Source organism: Cavia porcellus, unplaced genomic scaffold (genome assembly GCF_034190915.1).
Source record: "Cavia porcellus strain 051 isolate PalLab524CR breed Dunkin Hartley unplaced genomic scaffold, mCavPor4.1 scaffold_19, whole genome shotgun sequence".
In the NCBI taxonomy this organism is placed as follows: Eukaryota; Metazoa; Chordata; class Mammalia; order Rodentia; family Caviidae; genus Cavia; species Cavia porcellus.
In genome coordinates this window covers 25,018,473-25,034,492 of record NW_026947502.1, presented here as the reverse complement: position 1 = coordinate 25,034,492, position 16,020 = coordinate 25,018,473, and the positions used below count along the sequence as shown (strand labels likewise).

Sequence of the window (16,020 nt, the reverse complement as noted above, 5' to 3'; positions counted from 1 at the left end):
TGTGAGTTAATAAACCTTACACTTCCTTAATTTTGAGCGTTGGGTATTTTGTCTCAGCAACTAGAGAAAAGTAACCAAGCCAGTGGTGGTAACAGAGAACCTAGGAATAGAGTTTATGAAAGGAAATCCTGAGATATATAGAGTTGGACTGCATAGTGAAGGACAGGTGATTTTTTAAAATTTTACTTAAAGAGTAAACAAAACAGAAAATAGGTACAATACATAATTTCAGAGAGAAAAAATAAACAGTAAGAAATCACTAGTTGATGTCTACATACTGTCGTTTTACAAACAGTTCTTTAAGGTACAAAAATGGAATGTGTAAGTGGGAATTCTAACAGCGAGACTGCAAACAGTTCTGTTCAACTATCCAACAAAAATTTAGTAACATGGTTGTCAATCCTATACACTTAAAATATACATGCAGTTATCCTTATCTTCATTTATGTTTAAACAAACTAAAGCAGGTTAAAATCATTCTGAACAAAAAATAATAGTATTGCTGTATTTCACATCATGACACTATGTGATCAGCATTGGGTACTGTAGTACCTTATTTTTTTTAATTTAATTTAAAGAAAGACTAAAGAAAATAGAAAATGGGTAGAAATAATACATAGTTTCAAAGAAAAATAAACAGTAAGAAATCACTAGTTGATGATTACAGATTGTCTTCTTATAAATAGCTACTCAAGATACTAAAGTGGAGCATATAAAGTGGGGATTCAAACAATGAGATTGCACCCAGTTCTGTTCTACTATTCAACAACAACTTAGAAATATGGTTATCAATCCTATACACTTAAACATACGCGCAGTTATCCCTATCTTTAATTATGTTGAGATTGAATAAGCAATTAACTAAGCAGGTTAATATCACTCTGAACAAAGAATAATACTATTGCTGGGTTTCACATTATGACACTCTAGGATCAGCACTGGGTATTTTAGTGTCTCTTTTTCTTCAAAGTATCTGTTCATTTCATCATGTGCCGTAAGATCAGTTCTCATAAACTGTTTATAGATTCTACACATGCATGAGTCTTAACATGTATTTCTATCCTTTCTATATTAGAGGGAGGAAAAAAAACAAAGCAAGGCAAAACAAAACATATTCCTATAAACATATGAAACGAAATAAACATGTAAGACTGTTGTACAGAGTTCTACCATGGTTCCTGTGTTGTCTCGTTTTCTCCAATAGAATTGGCTATATCGTCAGACATAGTATAATTGACTTTATCAGTACATAACGGTATTAGTAAAAACACAACTTTGTATATAGTATAGAACTTCGAAAACCAGCAGTTAGCAAATCAGAAAGTGTATCGTAGAGTCTTGTCATCTTTAGTGTAGTTGCCTATACTCTCAGACTTGATATTATCAATCATATCAGTTTTGAATAAAATCTTCTCTGCATTTCTGTTATGCTCTTTGCCATCAGTTGTCTGCTTATCGTCTTCATTCTGTTTTCTGCTCCATTCATTGAGGCCTCTCTGCCACTGTTCCTGGAATCCTAGTACTTTTCTCTCTCTCTAGAATGCCCAGCAGTATTCTCTGTAGAGTTGGATTGGTGGTTGCAAATTTCCCAAGTTCCTCTTTGCCTTGGAAGCATCTTGTTTTTCCATCAATTTCTAGAGACAGTTTAGCAGGGTATATCAATCTGGACTGGAGGTTATTCTCTTTCAGGGATTGGAATATTTCGCTCCAAGGCTCTTCTTGACTTGATGGTTTGTGTCAAGAAGTCTGCTGTTATTCTGATGGGCCTTCCTTTATAGGTACAGCTTTTAATATTTTGTTCTTATATTAAATTTCTGGGATCTTGATTATTATATGCCTGGGGGTAGCTCTGTTTTGGTTGTAGGTGGCTGGAGTTCTGTATGCCTCATATATCAGAGTATCATTTCTTTTCCCATGTTTGGAAAGTTTTCCTTAATTATTTCTGTGAATAACCTTTGTAGTTCCTTTGTTTGTACCCCAGCTTCTTCATTCACATTCTTTATTCTCAAGTTATAGACTCTTTTGTCATCTTCTAGCCTTTGTATTGTTACTACTTGTTTCCTTGTTATTTTTACAGTTTTCCCTTTCATACTCTCACACTGAAAAATTGTCCTTCAGTTTGGATAATGTATCCTTAGTTTCTTTCAAGCTGATTTGCCATATTTCCATAGAGTTTTTAATTTCCTGGTGATTTCTTTGAATCTGCTTCATGTATTCTATATTTTTTATATTCTTCATCAAATGGTTCTCTCCTTTGAGTTCCTCCCTTCTTCCATCTGTGTCTACTTGAGGGGTGTTTAGTATCTCTTTTATTAATTTTCTTATATCTTGCTTTATTTGGCTAAATATTTCACTTTTGAACTCATCTATGAGGTCTCGAATATATCTCTTTATGTCCACTGGCGCTGTGTCTGATATTGCATGTTTGCTGTTCTCATTCTCCTCTGTATTTACCTGCCATGGGTCAATATTCTCAGGTTTGGGACCTGGGGACTTTTTGTTGTTGCTTCCTCTTCCCATCTTTTTTGCTTCTTCCAGAAGGCCCCAGTTTCTTTTTTTGTTGGTTACAATTCTTCTGAAGCGCGCTGGCTAGATGACCCTTCACATTGCTGTGTGCTAGTGAGTTGCAGACAGGGACAGGGTATGCTGGCTCCTCCCCTCCAGATCAGTCAAGCACTGTGCCCTGCACTGTATTACTCTGCGCTGCCTCCCTTCCGGGTCAGTGGCAATGGTCGGGGCAGGGGTGAGGGCAGCCGGTGGGCACCAAGTTGCTCCTGGGGCCCTTGGCGACAAGTCTCACCATTAGCCCGGAGGCGCCGGGTGGCGATGAGCAAGGCAGCATGGGCATCAGTCACGTTGCTGTGGCATGCACTGTATTTCTTTGCGCCGCCTCCCCTACAGGTCAGTCAAGCTGCTGTGGCCTGCACTGTCAGTCAAACTTCTGAGGTTTCATTGGTTAGTGTGGTTAGTGTGCACCACCACCGTAGGAACTTGATTTCAGAAAACCTAGGACAGGTGATTTTGAAGTTGACATGATGAAAGCAATGTGTCTATTAAACACATTATTCCTATTTTTGCATTTAATTCACATATATATTATACAGACTTATGTCAAGATAATACCATTTCATACCATGACAAATACTCTATTTGCAGAAAAAAACAGAGGTAAATCAGACTAAACAAACAAAGGAAACCCATCACTTCTTGTTAGAAATTGGTATGTTTCTAGCTTCTTTTCTTCAACCAAACTTTACTCTCTTTTTTAAAAGGGTTCAAAGAACAAATGCTCCTCAGTTTATGAGGTGACATCTCAATAAAACAATCACAATTTGAAAATATCACAAGTTGAAAATGTATTTAATAGACTTAACCCACCAAATATGATAGCTTAACATAATTTACTGTAGAGAATCAGTTACTTATCCTGTGATCCTATGGCTGACTGGAAACTGCAGCTTGCCGCTGCTGCCCAGTATCACACAAGATTATACCACATACGACCATCCCAAGAAAATATCAAAATTCAAAATACGGTTTCCAATGAAAACTTTACTATTTATGCCTCATAGCAAGACTTTTTTTAAATCTTAAGTCAAGACACTACAAGATAAGGAACATTTGTACTCCTACTTCTAAAAAGTTTCCATTTTAAAAATGTAAGTCAAATAGATCTGAATGCCTGTCTCTATTAAAGAAATTAGAACAATAAATAATAGTCTTCCAAAACAGAAAGCACTAGGCCCAGACAGGCTCACCAGTGTGCTCTACCAAACAATAAGTGAGAAATTATACTATTTCTCTATAACATTTTCCAACAGATAGAAGATATTCTTCCTATTTTATGAGACCAAGATTACCTTAATACTCAAATCAAAGGTACTAAAGACAACTATAGACCAACTATTTCTCATAAACAAGGATATAAGAATCATCAACACATTCCTCACAAACTGAACTCAACATTGTATGAAATGAATTAAATACCATGTTAAAATGGGATTTATCCGAGGTATAGAAAGTTGGTTCAACATTAAGAATCAAATAACAATCACTTCCATAAGCTAAATAAAAATCACATGTCATCAGTAGAAGAGGGAAATGCCTTAATGAAAATGCAACATCTGATCATGATAAAAATCCCCCAGTCTACTAAGAATAGAAAAGGACTTCCTCAACTTTATAAACATTTGTTAAACAAATAAACCTAACATCATATTCAATGGTGAAAATTCTTAAGGTTTTCTAAGATCAAGAATAAGGCAAGATATTTCCTCTACCCTCACCACTTTTCAACATTATTCTGCATGTTCTAACTAATGTAATGGGACAAGAAAAAGAAATAAAAAGTATATAGGTGTGATCATTAACTGATTATGTCACCTTGAGTAAGAAATACCCAACTAAATTGGATCACCACAATTCTGGGTGTGGAAGATCAACCCTAGAGAGGATTGTCACCAGAATGGTATAAAAGAGAAATGAAGAAGGTCAGCTCTGTTTCTTCAGAGAAGCTCCATTTCTTTGCCTTTAGCTTTGATGTTGACTCCTGGCTTCCAGTTCATACTATTCCACTTCTAACATAGACCACTGGGCCTAATGATACGGATTCCCATGGGTCTGGGCCTTCTCATATATTTGTGTGTCTTGCATTAAATGTTTCTCTAGTAAGTGTTGAATGATACAAAGTCTGGTACCAATGAAGTGGGGTTGTTGCTGTGACTACACTCACATATGTGGTTTAGGAGTCTTTGGAACTGGCTTGCAGAAAGAATTTGCAAAGGTTTGGAGATGCTGGCTAAAGAAGCAGTCAGAGCTCAGAAGATCAGAATGCTGACAGAAATGCTGCTGGTAAAGACCAGGTTCAGGAGATTTCTGCTGGGAAGAAGGACTACATTTGCTGCTGGAGTCCATTGCATTTGTGTTATGCTCTGGCAGAAAATTGGTCTGCATTTTGCTTGTGTCCAGAGACTTTGCCTGAGACTAACATTAAGTATGATGAATCTGGCAGAAGAAATTTTGGGCCAGCCTAATGTTAAGGCAGTGGCATAGCTACAGTTGGGGGCTTTTATACACATATATGTTAAGAATCAAGAGTAAAGAGCCCAAAAGAATGATTTAAAATGTGAGTTCTGACCACAAAGGAACAGAGGAGAACTTGATTGCTGAGAAAAAAAGAACAAACAATAGAAAAGATAGCCTGAGAACATCACAAAAACCAGTAGGATTCTATCTTTGGGAGCCACAAAATTGCTAAGGGGAAAGACTTAGCTTTGAGAAGAGAGCCCTTGAGCTCTATGTCCCAGAATGGCAGTGGCCTAGGGAAGTTGTTCCCTGGAATTTGGTTCTTAATGTTAAGCAATCTAGGCACTCAACCCATAAAACCAACAGAGAAGGAAACCTAGTTACTGCTCCAGCTGGCAGCAGACTCTGGCATCAAATATGTGGTGCTGGTTTTAGGTGCATTCAAAATGTAAGAGTTGTGGGGTCAGGAGGTCTTCCACCCTGATTCAGAAGTGTGCTCGTGAAAGGGAAGTGTGTGAAGCTGTGAGTGTGAAGCCAAAAGTGCAATGGAGACGCTAGAAGGTTAGAAAAGCCAGGAACATAGATAATCTCAGGAAAGCTCGAAGAAGTGAGCAAAGCCAGCCCAAGAAAGAAGCCATGGAACCTACAAAAGCCAGAAGTACAGTAGGGGCAGAACTACTGAGAAACTCTTTGGAGTTCTCAATCTGCCACAGATTGCCAGTGATACTGGCCATGGAACTAAAGGATTTATGTTTTCCCTGATGGATTATGGTCTTGCTTTATTCTCATTTCTTTCTACCTTTTTGTACCTTTTCTAATCAAAATATATCCTGTGCTGTTGTATGTTGGAAGTATTTAGCTTTCTTTCTATTTGTACAAGGGCTCTCATTTGTATAAGGCAGCTAAGAGTCTGCTTAAGTTTCAAAAGAGACTTTAGATTTGGACTTCTCAGCAATGTTGAAACTGTTAGGACTCTGGAAACTCTTAAAGACTGTTACAAAAAGGGATGAGTCTTTAGAGGATTAAGGGTGAAATGTTATATACTGTGTATTCAGATGTCCCCTCATTAGGTCCTAAGTGGGGTTTTTTCAAAGGTGGCTAGATCTAGGGTGTGTGATGCTATGATTAAGTGCACAATGCTGGGGATAAGGGACTTCACCCTGGGTGTGCTATTTGCAGGTAGTATGAATGGAATATAAAGGACAGAAAGGGTTGCTGCTGTCACTTGCTGCTCCTTGTGCCTCACTACTTGCTGCCTTCTCCCTGCCATGCCATAAACTATTTTCCTCTGTGATGTCCCTGTGCTATGCTGCCCTGTCTTGCAATCAGTTGACTATGAATTGAAACCACTACAAACTATGAGCCAAAAAAACCTTTCCTCCTTTACTTTGGGTGTTGAGTATTTTGCCTTCACAGAAAAAAGTAACTAAGATAAATTTAGAAAGAAAGAAATAAAACTATCTTTGCTCACAGATAGCATGTTCATCCAGATAAAAAATTCAAAAAAAAAAGTCCTATTACCAATTATTACCAAGTGTAGCTTGAATGAACAGCATCATTGATATAGCACCCCCAAAATGAAATACGTATAAAAAATTTACCAAAATATGAACAAGACCTATGTAAAGACCTATATGTCAATTCTACAATAAAAGAAATCAAAGAAGATTAATTAAATGGCTAAAATCCAGAATACTGGCAACAAATGTTACAAAAATGTAAGGTAATAGGAATGTATTCATTGGCTGGTGGGAGAACAAGATAGTAGTGCCAATTTGGAGGACAGCTTGGCAGCTTCTTAAAAACACAACACATCTTATATGATTCATCAGTCGTGTTCCTTGGTATTTATCCAAAGAATTAGAAACTTCTGTTTCAACAAAAAACTGCATAGGGATGCCTATAGCAGCTTTAGTCACAACTGTCAAAATGTAGAAGCAACCAAACTTCTTCTGTAAATGGATAAATTGTGGTATATCCACATCATAGAATATTATTATTCAAAACTAAAAAAAAAAAAAAATGAGGTCATCAAGCCATAAAAAGACACAGAGGAAGTCTTAGAACCTTAGCAAATAAAGCCTATGTACTATAGGACTTCAGTTGTATAACATTCTGCAAAAGCAAAACTACAGAAACTATAAAAAATTTAGGGAGCAAGCACAGAGGAACAGGCAGACCAAACGGAATTTTTAAGGCAGTAAAACTATTCTGTATGATATTATAGTGGAAGATATGTTACTATACACTGTCAAAATCCATAAAATAAGTAATATAAGTGGACCTTAACATAAATTACAGACTCTGAGTAACAATGATATGTCAATACAGTTTCATCAATAGTGACAAACATACTACTCTAGAGAAGAATGATGATAGTGGAGAAGTCTATGCATGTTTCAGGTCAGGGAGTATAAAGGGAGTCTATACTTCTTGTTCAATTTCAGTATGAGATCAAAGAACTCTTAAAAAATTAAGTATATTTAAAATGTGTGCATGTAAAAGTCAAATAAACAAAACCATAAGTTATGTGACTTATGTTTCTACCATTTGAATAATTATTTTTAAAACTGAATTTCTCTCTTTTGCTTTTTGAAACATACAAATTGATATATGGATAAATCCTTCTCTACATTTTCTTAATTACCTAGATTCAGGGTACTTAGGGAACTGGCAGTCAAGTATATGAGGCAAATGATGACATAATAATGTGTGATTTCAGTAATTCAAATTTTAGCTTAAAGATCCATAATATATATGGTAATTTTTTGGATATAGTAATATAATTAATGTTTTCTGGAAGCCAAAGAACAAAAATGAGACAACAATCTATATTATGAACACAAAAAAGAAAAATAAATTCTATACCTCAACTAGAGGTTCACATAAAATATGCATTCAAAAAAAACCATATAACACATTGTTTCTGAAAATTATATTATCTTACAGAATCACTGTTCCGACTACAGTAATTCCTAACCACTGTTTATACAAACTATCTTCCTAACAAATGGAAGTCTACTGTTGATTTTACTTGTATCCCAACTGATTCTGATGTAACATCCTGAAAAATAATTGTAAAGTTGAAATTGTCCTGTCACTCAGTTGTATATCAGTCTAAGATATTGGTAAGAGCATAAACTTCAGGCAGAGTAAGTTTGAATGATAGCTCCACTATTTCCGTGGCAGCTTACAGAAACTATCAAATATAATTTCCTCATTGCAAAATGAAGATAATGAATAAAATTTACTGTAAAGAGAAAGTGAGTGATAATCTTAGCAAGTACTAAACACATTAAAATGCAAGTTATTAAATTAACAAATGCTTTTTGGATTATACACTGCTCTCTATATCACATTTTTATCACTTGATGAATAAATGAGATCTACTTATCTTTAAAAATGATACAATCAAATAATTTGTGAGCCTGGTAATACTTTAGCACATGTAAAAGGAAAAAGCGTTTAAAGTGCAACTTATTAGACATAAACCACTTACTGATATCTATCCTCTGTTCAATAGGTAGAGGACTGATTCGGCTGGTAAGTTTTGAAAGACATGTTGCTGCAAGAAGCTGTGCATAGGAGGTCTGGAAAGAATAATTAAATTTTTTATTATTACCACAAATAAAATCAGATTAATCAAAATATGTTAATAACTTTTTTCTACGCAAACATGACAATGCTTCTAATTTTCTAAACAGGTAGATTTATAAAGAATACAACATATTTCAGATATTTATATACAAATATATACACATACACACAAGAGATCATCAGTTCAGCAAGGTGGAGATAGCCATCTCAATAACAGAAACTAATCAGGAGAAATCTATGACTATGAGCAAGTTCAAATAAATATTCCTATCATGGTCTACACAATTCTTCATAACTGGGCCACTCACTAACTCTTCAAATTCATCTAGCCTTTCTCTTTCCTATGCCCTAACCATAACAGCTTTTCTGTTCTTTTAAATGGCATCCCCACTTTTGTTCCTATTTGTGCCTGATTGTGCTCTTTGGCCTCCAATTTGCTGAATCACATACACCAACTCTCTAAATGAATATTTATCTTTCCACTAGTAGTAATTTGTTACCAAGATAGTTTTTGTTTTTCTCTTGTTGTTTTCCCCTTTTTACACTGGAAGTTGTTAAACTACTATCCATGAACTAAATCCTTCCTTACTTTGCATCACCTGTGAACTAAGAATGGCTTTTTTTTTTTTTAGTTTTAAACAGTTGGAAGGAAAATTTAGATGAGTATATTTGACATGTAAAAAGTATATATAATCCAAATTTCAGTATTATATAGTTTATTAAAACAGTCAGGCTCATTCATTTACATTCTATCTACGAGATGCCTTCATCCATGATGGCAGAATTAAATAGCATTTTTTAATTTTTTTATTTTAAAGAGGGGAAAAAACAAAATAAAAAATACAAGAAAAACAAGAGACAAATAACAATAACAAAAAACCTAAAACAATAAAAATATAGGCTTTGAAAACAAAGTGGTTGAAACTTAACAAAGGTTGTTATTTTCCATAGTTATCTTCAGAAGTTACTCAGATTACCAGATACAGACCCACCAAATGGAATCAATCCTTAATTAGTAGTACAATCATCTTAGCTATCTTAAGTATATATACACAGATTTACATCTTTTTTCTTTTCCTTTTCTTCTTTTTCCTTTACCCTATCTGAATCATTTTCCCCCTTTGAGTAGTTTCTAACCCTTTCAAAATATTTATTGAAGATTTTGGATCTTGTTTGTTGTTCCAGTTTCTTATATTAGGAAAACAATATAGTATTTAACATGTGAGTTTGGTTTATTTCACTTTTAAAGTATGGTCTCAAGTCACATCCATTTACCTATAAAAGCCTCAAATATATCCTTATCGGTGAACAGTACTCCATTGTATAAAAATACATCTTTTTTATCCATTCCTCAGCTGACGGGCATTTGCACTGTTTCCAAGATCTGGCCATTATAAATTGTGCTGCTACAAACATGGGTGCACATATATCACTGTGGTATGATGTTTTCAGTTCTTCTGGGAAAATACACAGAAGCAGAATAGCTGGGTCAAATGGGGCCTCCAACCCCACCTTTTTGGGGAACCTCCAAACTGATTTCCACGATGGCTGTACAATAGCTACACTCCCACCAACAGTGCAAAAGAGTTCCTTTTTCCCCACAGCCTACCCAGCATTTGTTACTGGTTGTTTTCTTGATTCTGGCCATTCTTTCTGGAAATTGAATCTCAGTGTTGCTTCAATTTGCATTTCTCTAATGACCAACTAATGCTGAACATTTTTTCATGTATTTATTTGCCATTTTTATTTCTTCAGCTGAGAAGTATATATTCATCTCAGATGCCCATTTTTGGATTGAGTCTTTGAATTTTGGGGGCCAGATTTTTTAAATTCTTTATATGTTCAAGATAGAAGTCCTTTGTCTGAGGGACAGTTGACTAAAATTTTTTCCCAATTTGGGTTTTCTTTTCACTCTGTTGGAGATTTCTTTTGACATGCAAAAATTTTTTAATAAGATGAGATTCTAGTTTTTGATTCTAAGAAGTATTTCCCATGCAGTTTGATTTTTGTTCATGAATTTTCTGCTCACCCCTATGTTTTCAAGATTTCTACCTATTTTGTCTTCCAGTATTTAGTGTTTCTATTTTAATATTTAGATCTTTGATCCATTTTGACTTTAGTGCATGGTGATAGGCATGGGTCTGGTTTTAGTCTTCGGCATGTGGAAAGTCAATTTCCCAGCACCACTTATTAAAAAGGATATCTTTCTTCCAATGAACATGTTTGACCCTTTTGTCAAAGATAAGGTGGCTAAGTGTGTTTATAGTTTTGGTTGTATTTTCTCATCTGTTCCACTGACCCTCAGGTCTGTTTTTATTCCAGTACCATGCTGATTTTATCACATTAGCTTCATAGTATAACTTCAATTTAGGGACTGTGATGCCTCTGCCTTGCTTTTGTTGCCCAGAACTGCCTTTTCTATTCTAGGCCTCTTCTGGTTCCAGATGAAATTTAGGAATGATTTCTCTAGATCTGTGAGGAATACTAATTGTATTTTGATGGGAACTGTATTAAATCTGTATAACAATTTAGGGAGAAAGGCCATTTTTACAATGTTTGCTCTTCCTATCCATAAACGAGCAATGTTTTTAATTTTCTGAAATCCTCTTTCTTTTTTCAAAGTACTGCAAATTAAAAAAAAGTACTGTATAGATCTGTTACTTCCTTTGTTAGATTATTATTTCATTTTTTTAGATGCTATTGTGAAGGGTGTGATGTCTCTTATTTCTCAGTGAGTTTGCTGCTTGTGTACAGCAATGCTATTGATTTTTGAGTGTTGACTTTGTATCCAGCTACATTACATTATGTATTAAAGACTGATGGTCAACTTAATACCAGCTGAATTAAATCAGCATGGTGCTGAGTGCAGATGGCCAACCTAAGGAAAGCTACCAGCATAAATAGAGATGTGGAGAAGAAGAGTGAGACATTCTGGGTTCTCCCTAAATGTTGCTTTTGAGCCATTGGTTCTCTTGGAGGAACTTGTTATAACTCACCTCCCCAGTATGAATTTGACCATTCCATCAGAGGAGCTCAGGACTTTGTTGGTGAGAGTCGCTGTAGTTGACTTTGGGGGAGCTCTGGTCCTTACACTGAGCATCTCTTGCTGACCTTGGAGGATAAGGTGTGCCGTTTCATCTCCAGGAGAAACTTGTTATGCTTGCTTTCTGGCATCTACTCAACTGTTCTTTTCACCAGAGGAGATCTGGACCTCTGTGTCACTGAGGATGGCTGTGGTACTTTTCAGGACAGCCCTGGTCTTTATTATGAGCATGAATTCTCAGCTCCCGTGCAAAACCCTCAACTACCAGCACAGCTTCTTCACCCCAGTGGCACAGACTTTCTAGTTTACACCACTGACTTTTGGATCTTCCCAGCACAGATCCGTAAAACAGACTGGCATGAGTCCTTCTTGTGGGCTTTAGCCCCCCAGATGGACTCATGGGAGGCACTGTCACAGGCTCTAGGTTTTCATCGGGACTCATGAAGGACATTGCTGTGGAATCCAGGCCCTTAGCTGAATATTCCAGGTCTTTAGTGTTGTGGATAGATTTCTTGCACTTTCTCATGTTAAACTCTGTGTGACCACAAGAGTATTACAAATTCTGTGTCCTCACCACCACTGACTTCAACAACTACTGAATGTAGTCATTACATTTAAGTCTTTCAATAGAGTCTTTATGTAGAGTATCATGACATCTGCAAATGATAATTTAATTTCTTCCTTTCATTTCTCTCTTGTCTAATTGCTCTGGCTAATGTTTTTAGCACTATAATGCTGATTTTGAAGTGCAAGTTTTCAGTTTTTTGACCATTTAATATTATGCTGGCTGTTGGTTTGTCATAGTTGGCTTTTATCAAATTGAGGTAGAGACCAGCTATTACGATTTTTATCACGAGTTTTTATCATGAGTGTTGGACCTTATGAACAACTTTTCCTGCATCTATTGAGATGGTCATGTGGTTCTTATCTTTGGCTTTATTGATACGGTGTATTACATTTATTGATTTGCATATGTTGAACCGTCTCTACATTCCTAGGATGAATCCCACTTGATCAAGTGATATAATATTCTTGATAACTTGCTGCATTCTGTTGCCGTATTTTGTTGAGGATTTATGTTCACTATAGAGATTGGCCTATAGTTCTCTTTTTGGGTTGGGTCTTTCTCTGGTTTTGGTATTAGGGTAATACTTGCTTCAAGGAATGAGTTTAGGGAGAATTGCTTTCCTTTCAATTTCATTGAAGAGTTTGAGGAGTGTCGGCATTAAGTCTTCCTTGAATTTCTTGTAGAATTCAGCTGTAAATCCATCAGGACCTGAGCTTTTCTTTTTGGTAAAGTTCTAATTACAATTCAATTCCATTAACTGACATTGGGTTATTCAGTAGTTTTACGTCCTCTTGATCCAGTTTCAGTAAAATTCATATGTTTCTAGGAATTGGTCCATTTCTTCTGTGTTATTCAACCTATGAGAGTAAAGGTTTTCGAAGTAGGTATTGATGATTTTCTGTATTTCCACAGGGTCTGTAGTAGTTTTACCCTTTTCATTCCTTATTGCATGAATTTGAGTTTTTCTCTCCTTTCTAAAATAAGGTTGGCTAGGGGTTCATCAATTTTATTCTTTCAAACCAACTCTTTTATTCATTAATGTTGTAGCTTGGCATAACTGACACCATCTTGTGCCCTGTATTTGACCCAGAAGAGTGAAAAACTACTTAGGTACAAGTTCCATGATAAAAGCAGAATGAGCTGCACCCACAAGAGAAAAAAATTAACCTGCTCAATAAAGAAGCTGGATACAGATGTCAACCAAAATTAATGTAAGATTATAGCTAAATTGTTTCCAACAGGATGTTGTCTTGCTTTGTGGTTTTCTGCTTTAAATGCCCTGTAACCCTCCAGTTCAGGGCCAGTTGGTTTCACTCTAAAACAGGAGTCTACATGTGTGGTCCCTGAGACCAGCTAATAAAATCCCAAAATTTATCAATTTGGCTGCTTGGATTCCTATACTGATTACAAACCCACTTCAGTTAATTCTTTGTATTGTTTTCTTAGTCTCAATTGCATTAATTTCTGCTCTGATCTTTATAACTTCTTCCCTCCTTTTGGTTTTGGGCTTGACTTGCTCTTCTATTTCTAAATGTGTGAAGTATAGCATCAGGTTATTGATTTATGTTTTGTTTTCCTGAAGGGGGGATTCATCACAATAAATTTCCCTCTGAGGACTGTTTTCATCGCATCCCACAGGCTCCAGTAAGTTGTATTTGCATTTTCGTTTGCTCATAGATACTAATTTCTTCTTTAATTTCTTCTGTGACCCATTGACTGTTCAGGAGTGTATTATTTAATTTCCATGTGTTTATAGTTTTTAGAGTTTCCTTTGTCATTAATTTCCAGTTTCATGGTACTATGATCAGATAATATGTATAGGAAAATTTCAATTCTTAAGCATGTTTTATGGGCTAATAGATGGGTCTATTTTAGAAAATATCCCATGTGAAGCTGAGAAGAATGTATATTCTGATGTTGTTGGGTGGAACACTCTGTACACATCTACTAAGTCCATCTGTTCACAAGTTTAATTCAGTTCTATCTTTGCTGATTTTTTTGTTGATCTGTCACTTTGTGTCACTGGGCGTTAAGATCTCCCAATATAATTGTATTATTATTGCTTATTTGATTTTTCGTTTCTGTTAATACTTGTTTTGTATAGCTGGGTGCTTCTGAATTTGATGCATATATACTTAAGATTGTTATCTTTTCCTCTTGAAGTTTTCCCCTAACTAGGTAGTGACCTTCTTTATCACTTTTGATCATTTTTGAAGTTCACATTGTCTGCAAACAGAATAGCTACCCCCCCCCGCTTTTTTTGTTGTTGTTGTTGTTCCTGTTGCATGAAATACTGTTTTTCATCCTTTGACTTTCAGTCTGTGAATTTCTTTTTGGGTTAGATGGGTTTCTTGTATACAGCATGTGATTGGATGTTGTTTCTTGAACCATTCTGCCAGTCTGCTTCTTTTAATCGGTGAATTGAGGCTATTTATACAAATGGTTATAAGTGACATATACTGGCTTATTTTTGTCATGTTATCTTTCTGCTGTTGGTTACCTTTCCCCTCTGTTTAATTATTTGCCCAGCTTGATGGTTTTATTCTGTTGCAGTTATTAAAGTTGCAGTTATTTTTATGTCTATCTAGAGTATCTTTCAGTATTCTCTGTAGGGTTGGTTTGGTAGTCATAAAGTTCTTCAGGTTTTCTTTTTCATGGGTGTATCTTATTTCTCCGTCTAATTTGAAGGGTAGTTTTGCACAGTACGTCAATCTGGATTGGAAGTCATTTTCCTTTAGGATTTGAAATACTTCACTCCATGCTCTTCTTAACTGACTGTGTTGGGGCTAGGGATTTAGCTCAGTGGCATAAGAACCTGCCTTGCAAGCAGGCAGTCATGAGTTCGATCCCTGGTACAGATAAAAAGGAAAAAGATAAAAAAATAAATAAATAATCACAAACTTAACTGACTGTGTTGAGAAGTCTACTGAGATTCTGATGGACTTTCCTTTATAGGGGATTTGTTCCTTTTCTCTAATAGCTTTTAATATTCTATTCTTATGATGAATTTCTAGGATGTTTATTATATGTCTGGATGTAGATTTACCTTGGATATGGCTAATGGAGTTCTATATGCTTCATTTATCAGTATGTCAGTTTCTTTCCCATTTGAGAAATTTTTTGCTGTTACTTCTGTAAATGGTCTTTTTATATCATTTATGTTGTCACCATTTTCATTTATGTCTATAAATGTTACATTGTTTTTCTTTGCACCATCTTGCAGCTGAAGCATTTCCTGATTCTTTGTTACTTTTATCTTTCCTTTCCTGTTCACTATCTTGTCTTTAAGGTCTGAAAGTCTATCTCCATATTCATGGAGGCAATTTTACTAGCTTTCAATGGAATTTTTAATTTTATGGATATCTTTTTGAATCTGCTTCATGCATTCTAATTCTTTCTTATATTATTCATTCAAGGTTTCCATCATTTTGCAATGTGCCTCTATTTTTTTTAACTATGTCTTCTTTAGATGTGTTTAGCATTTCTTTCATTACATTCATCATTTCTTTTTTTACCTCAGAGATCACTTCTGATCTGATTTGCTTTACAGCTTCATGGAGTTGTTCCTTTACTTCAGTTGTTAGTACGTGTCTTACACCTTCTTCTATGTCCATGTTTCCTAGCCTTGTTTGGGATGGGGTGGAGGTTTGAGATTTCATTTTGCTGTTTCATTTTATCATTCTCTTATATTTCCCTGAAGCAGCTGAATGCAAAGTCTCAGCTGTTTCCTGAGTTGGAGATGGCTATCCATACTGTAGGAGGTTTCCCCAGCTGAGTGGGAGTTATT

At 35.6% G+C, this 16,020-nt stretch overlaps 1 protein-coding gene across 9 annotated transcripts in view; it reads right to left on the bottom strand.

Moving 5' to 3' along the window:
- The window catches only part of Ranbp17 (RAN binding protein 17), a 353,366-nt gene that overhangs the window by 325,240 nt on the left and 12,106 nt on the right, over positions 1 to 16,020 (bottom strand). For all 9 annotated transcript variants that reach the window (XR_010041092.1, XR_010041091.1, XR_010041093.1 and 6 more), the window contains one exon: positions 8,525 to 8,615. Coding sequence is in view for 6 of the 9 variants with exons in the window: in XM_063230765.1 (XP_063086835.1) it covers positions 8,525 to 8,615 (91 nt within the window). In the remaining 3 variants the exon portion in view is untranslated. The remainder of the gene's footprint in view (positions 1 to 8,524; positions 8,616 to 16,020) is intronic.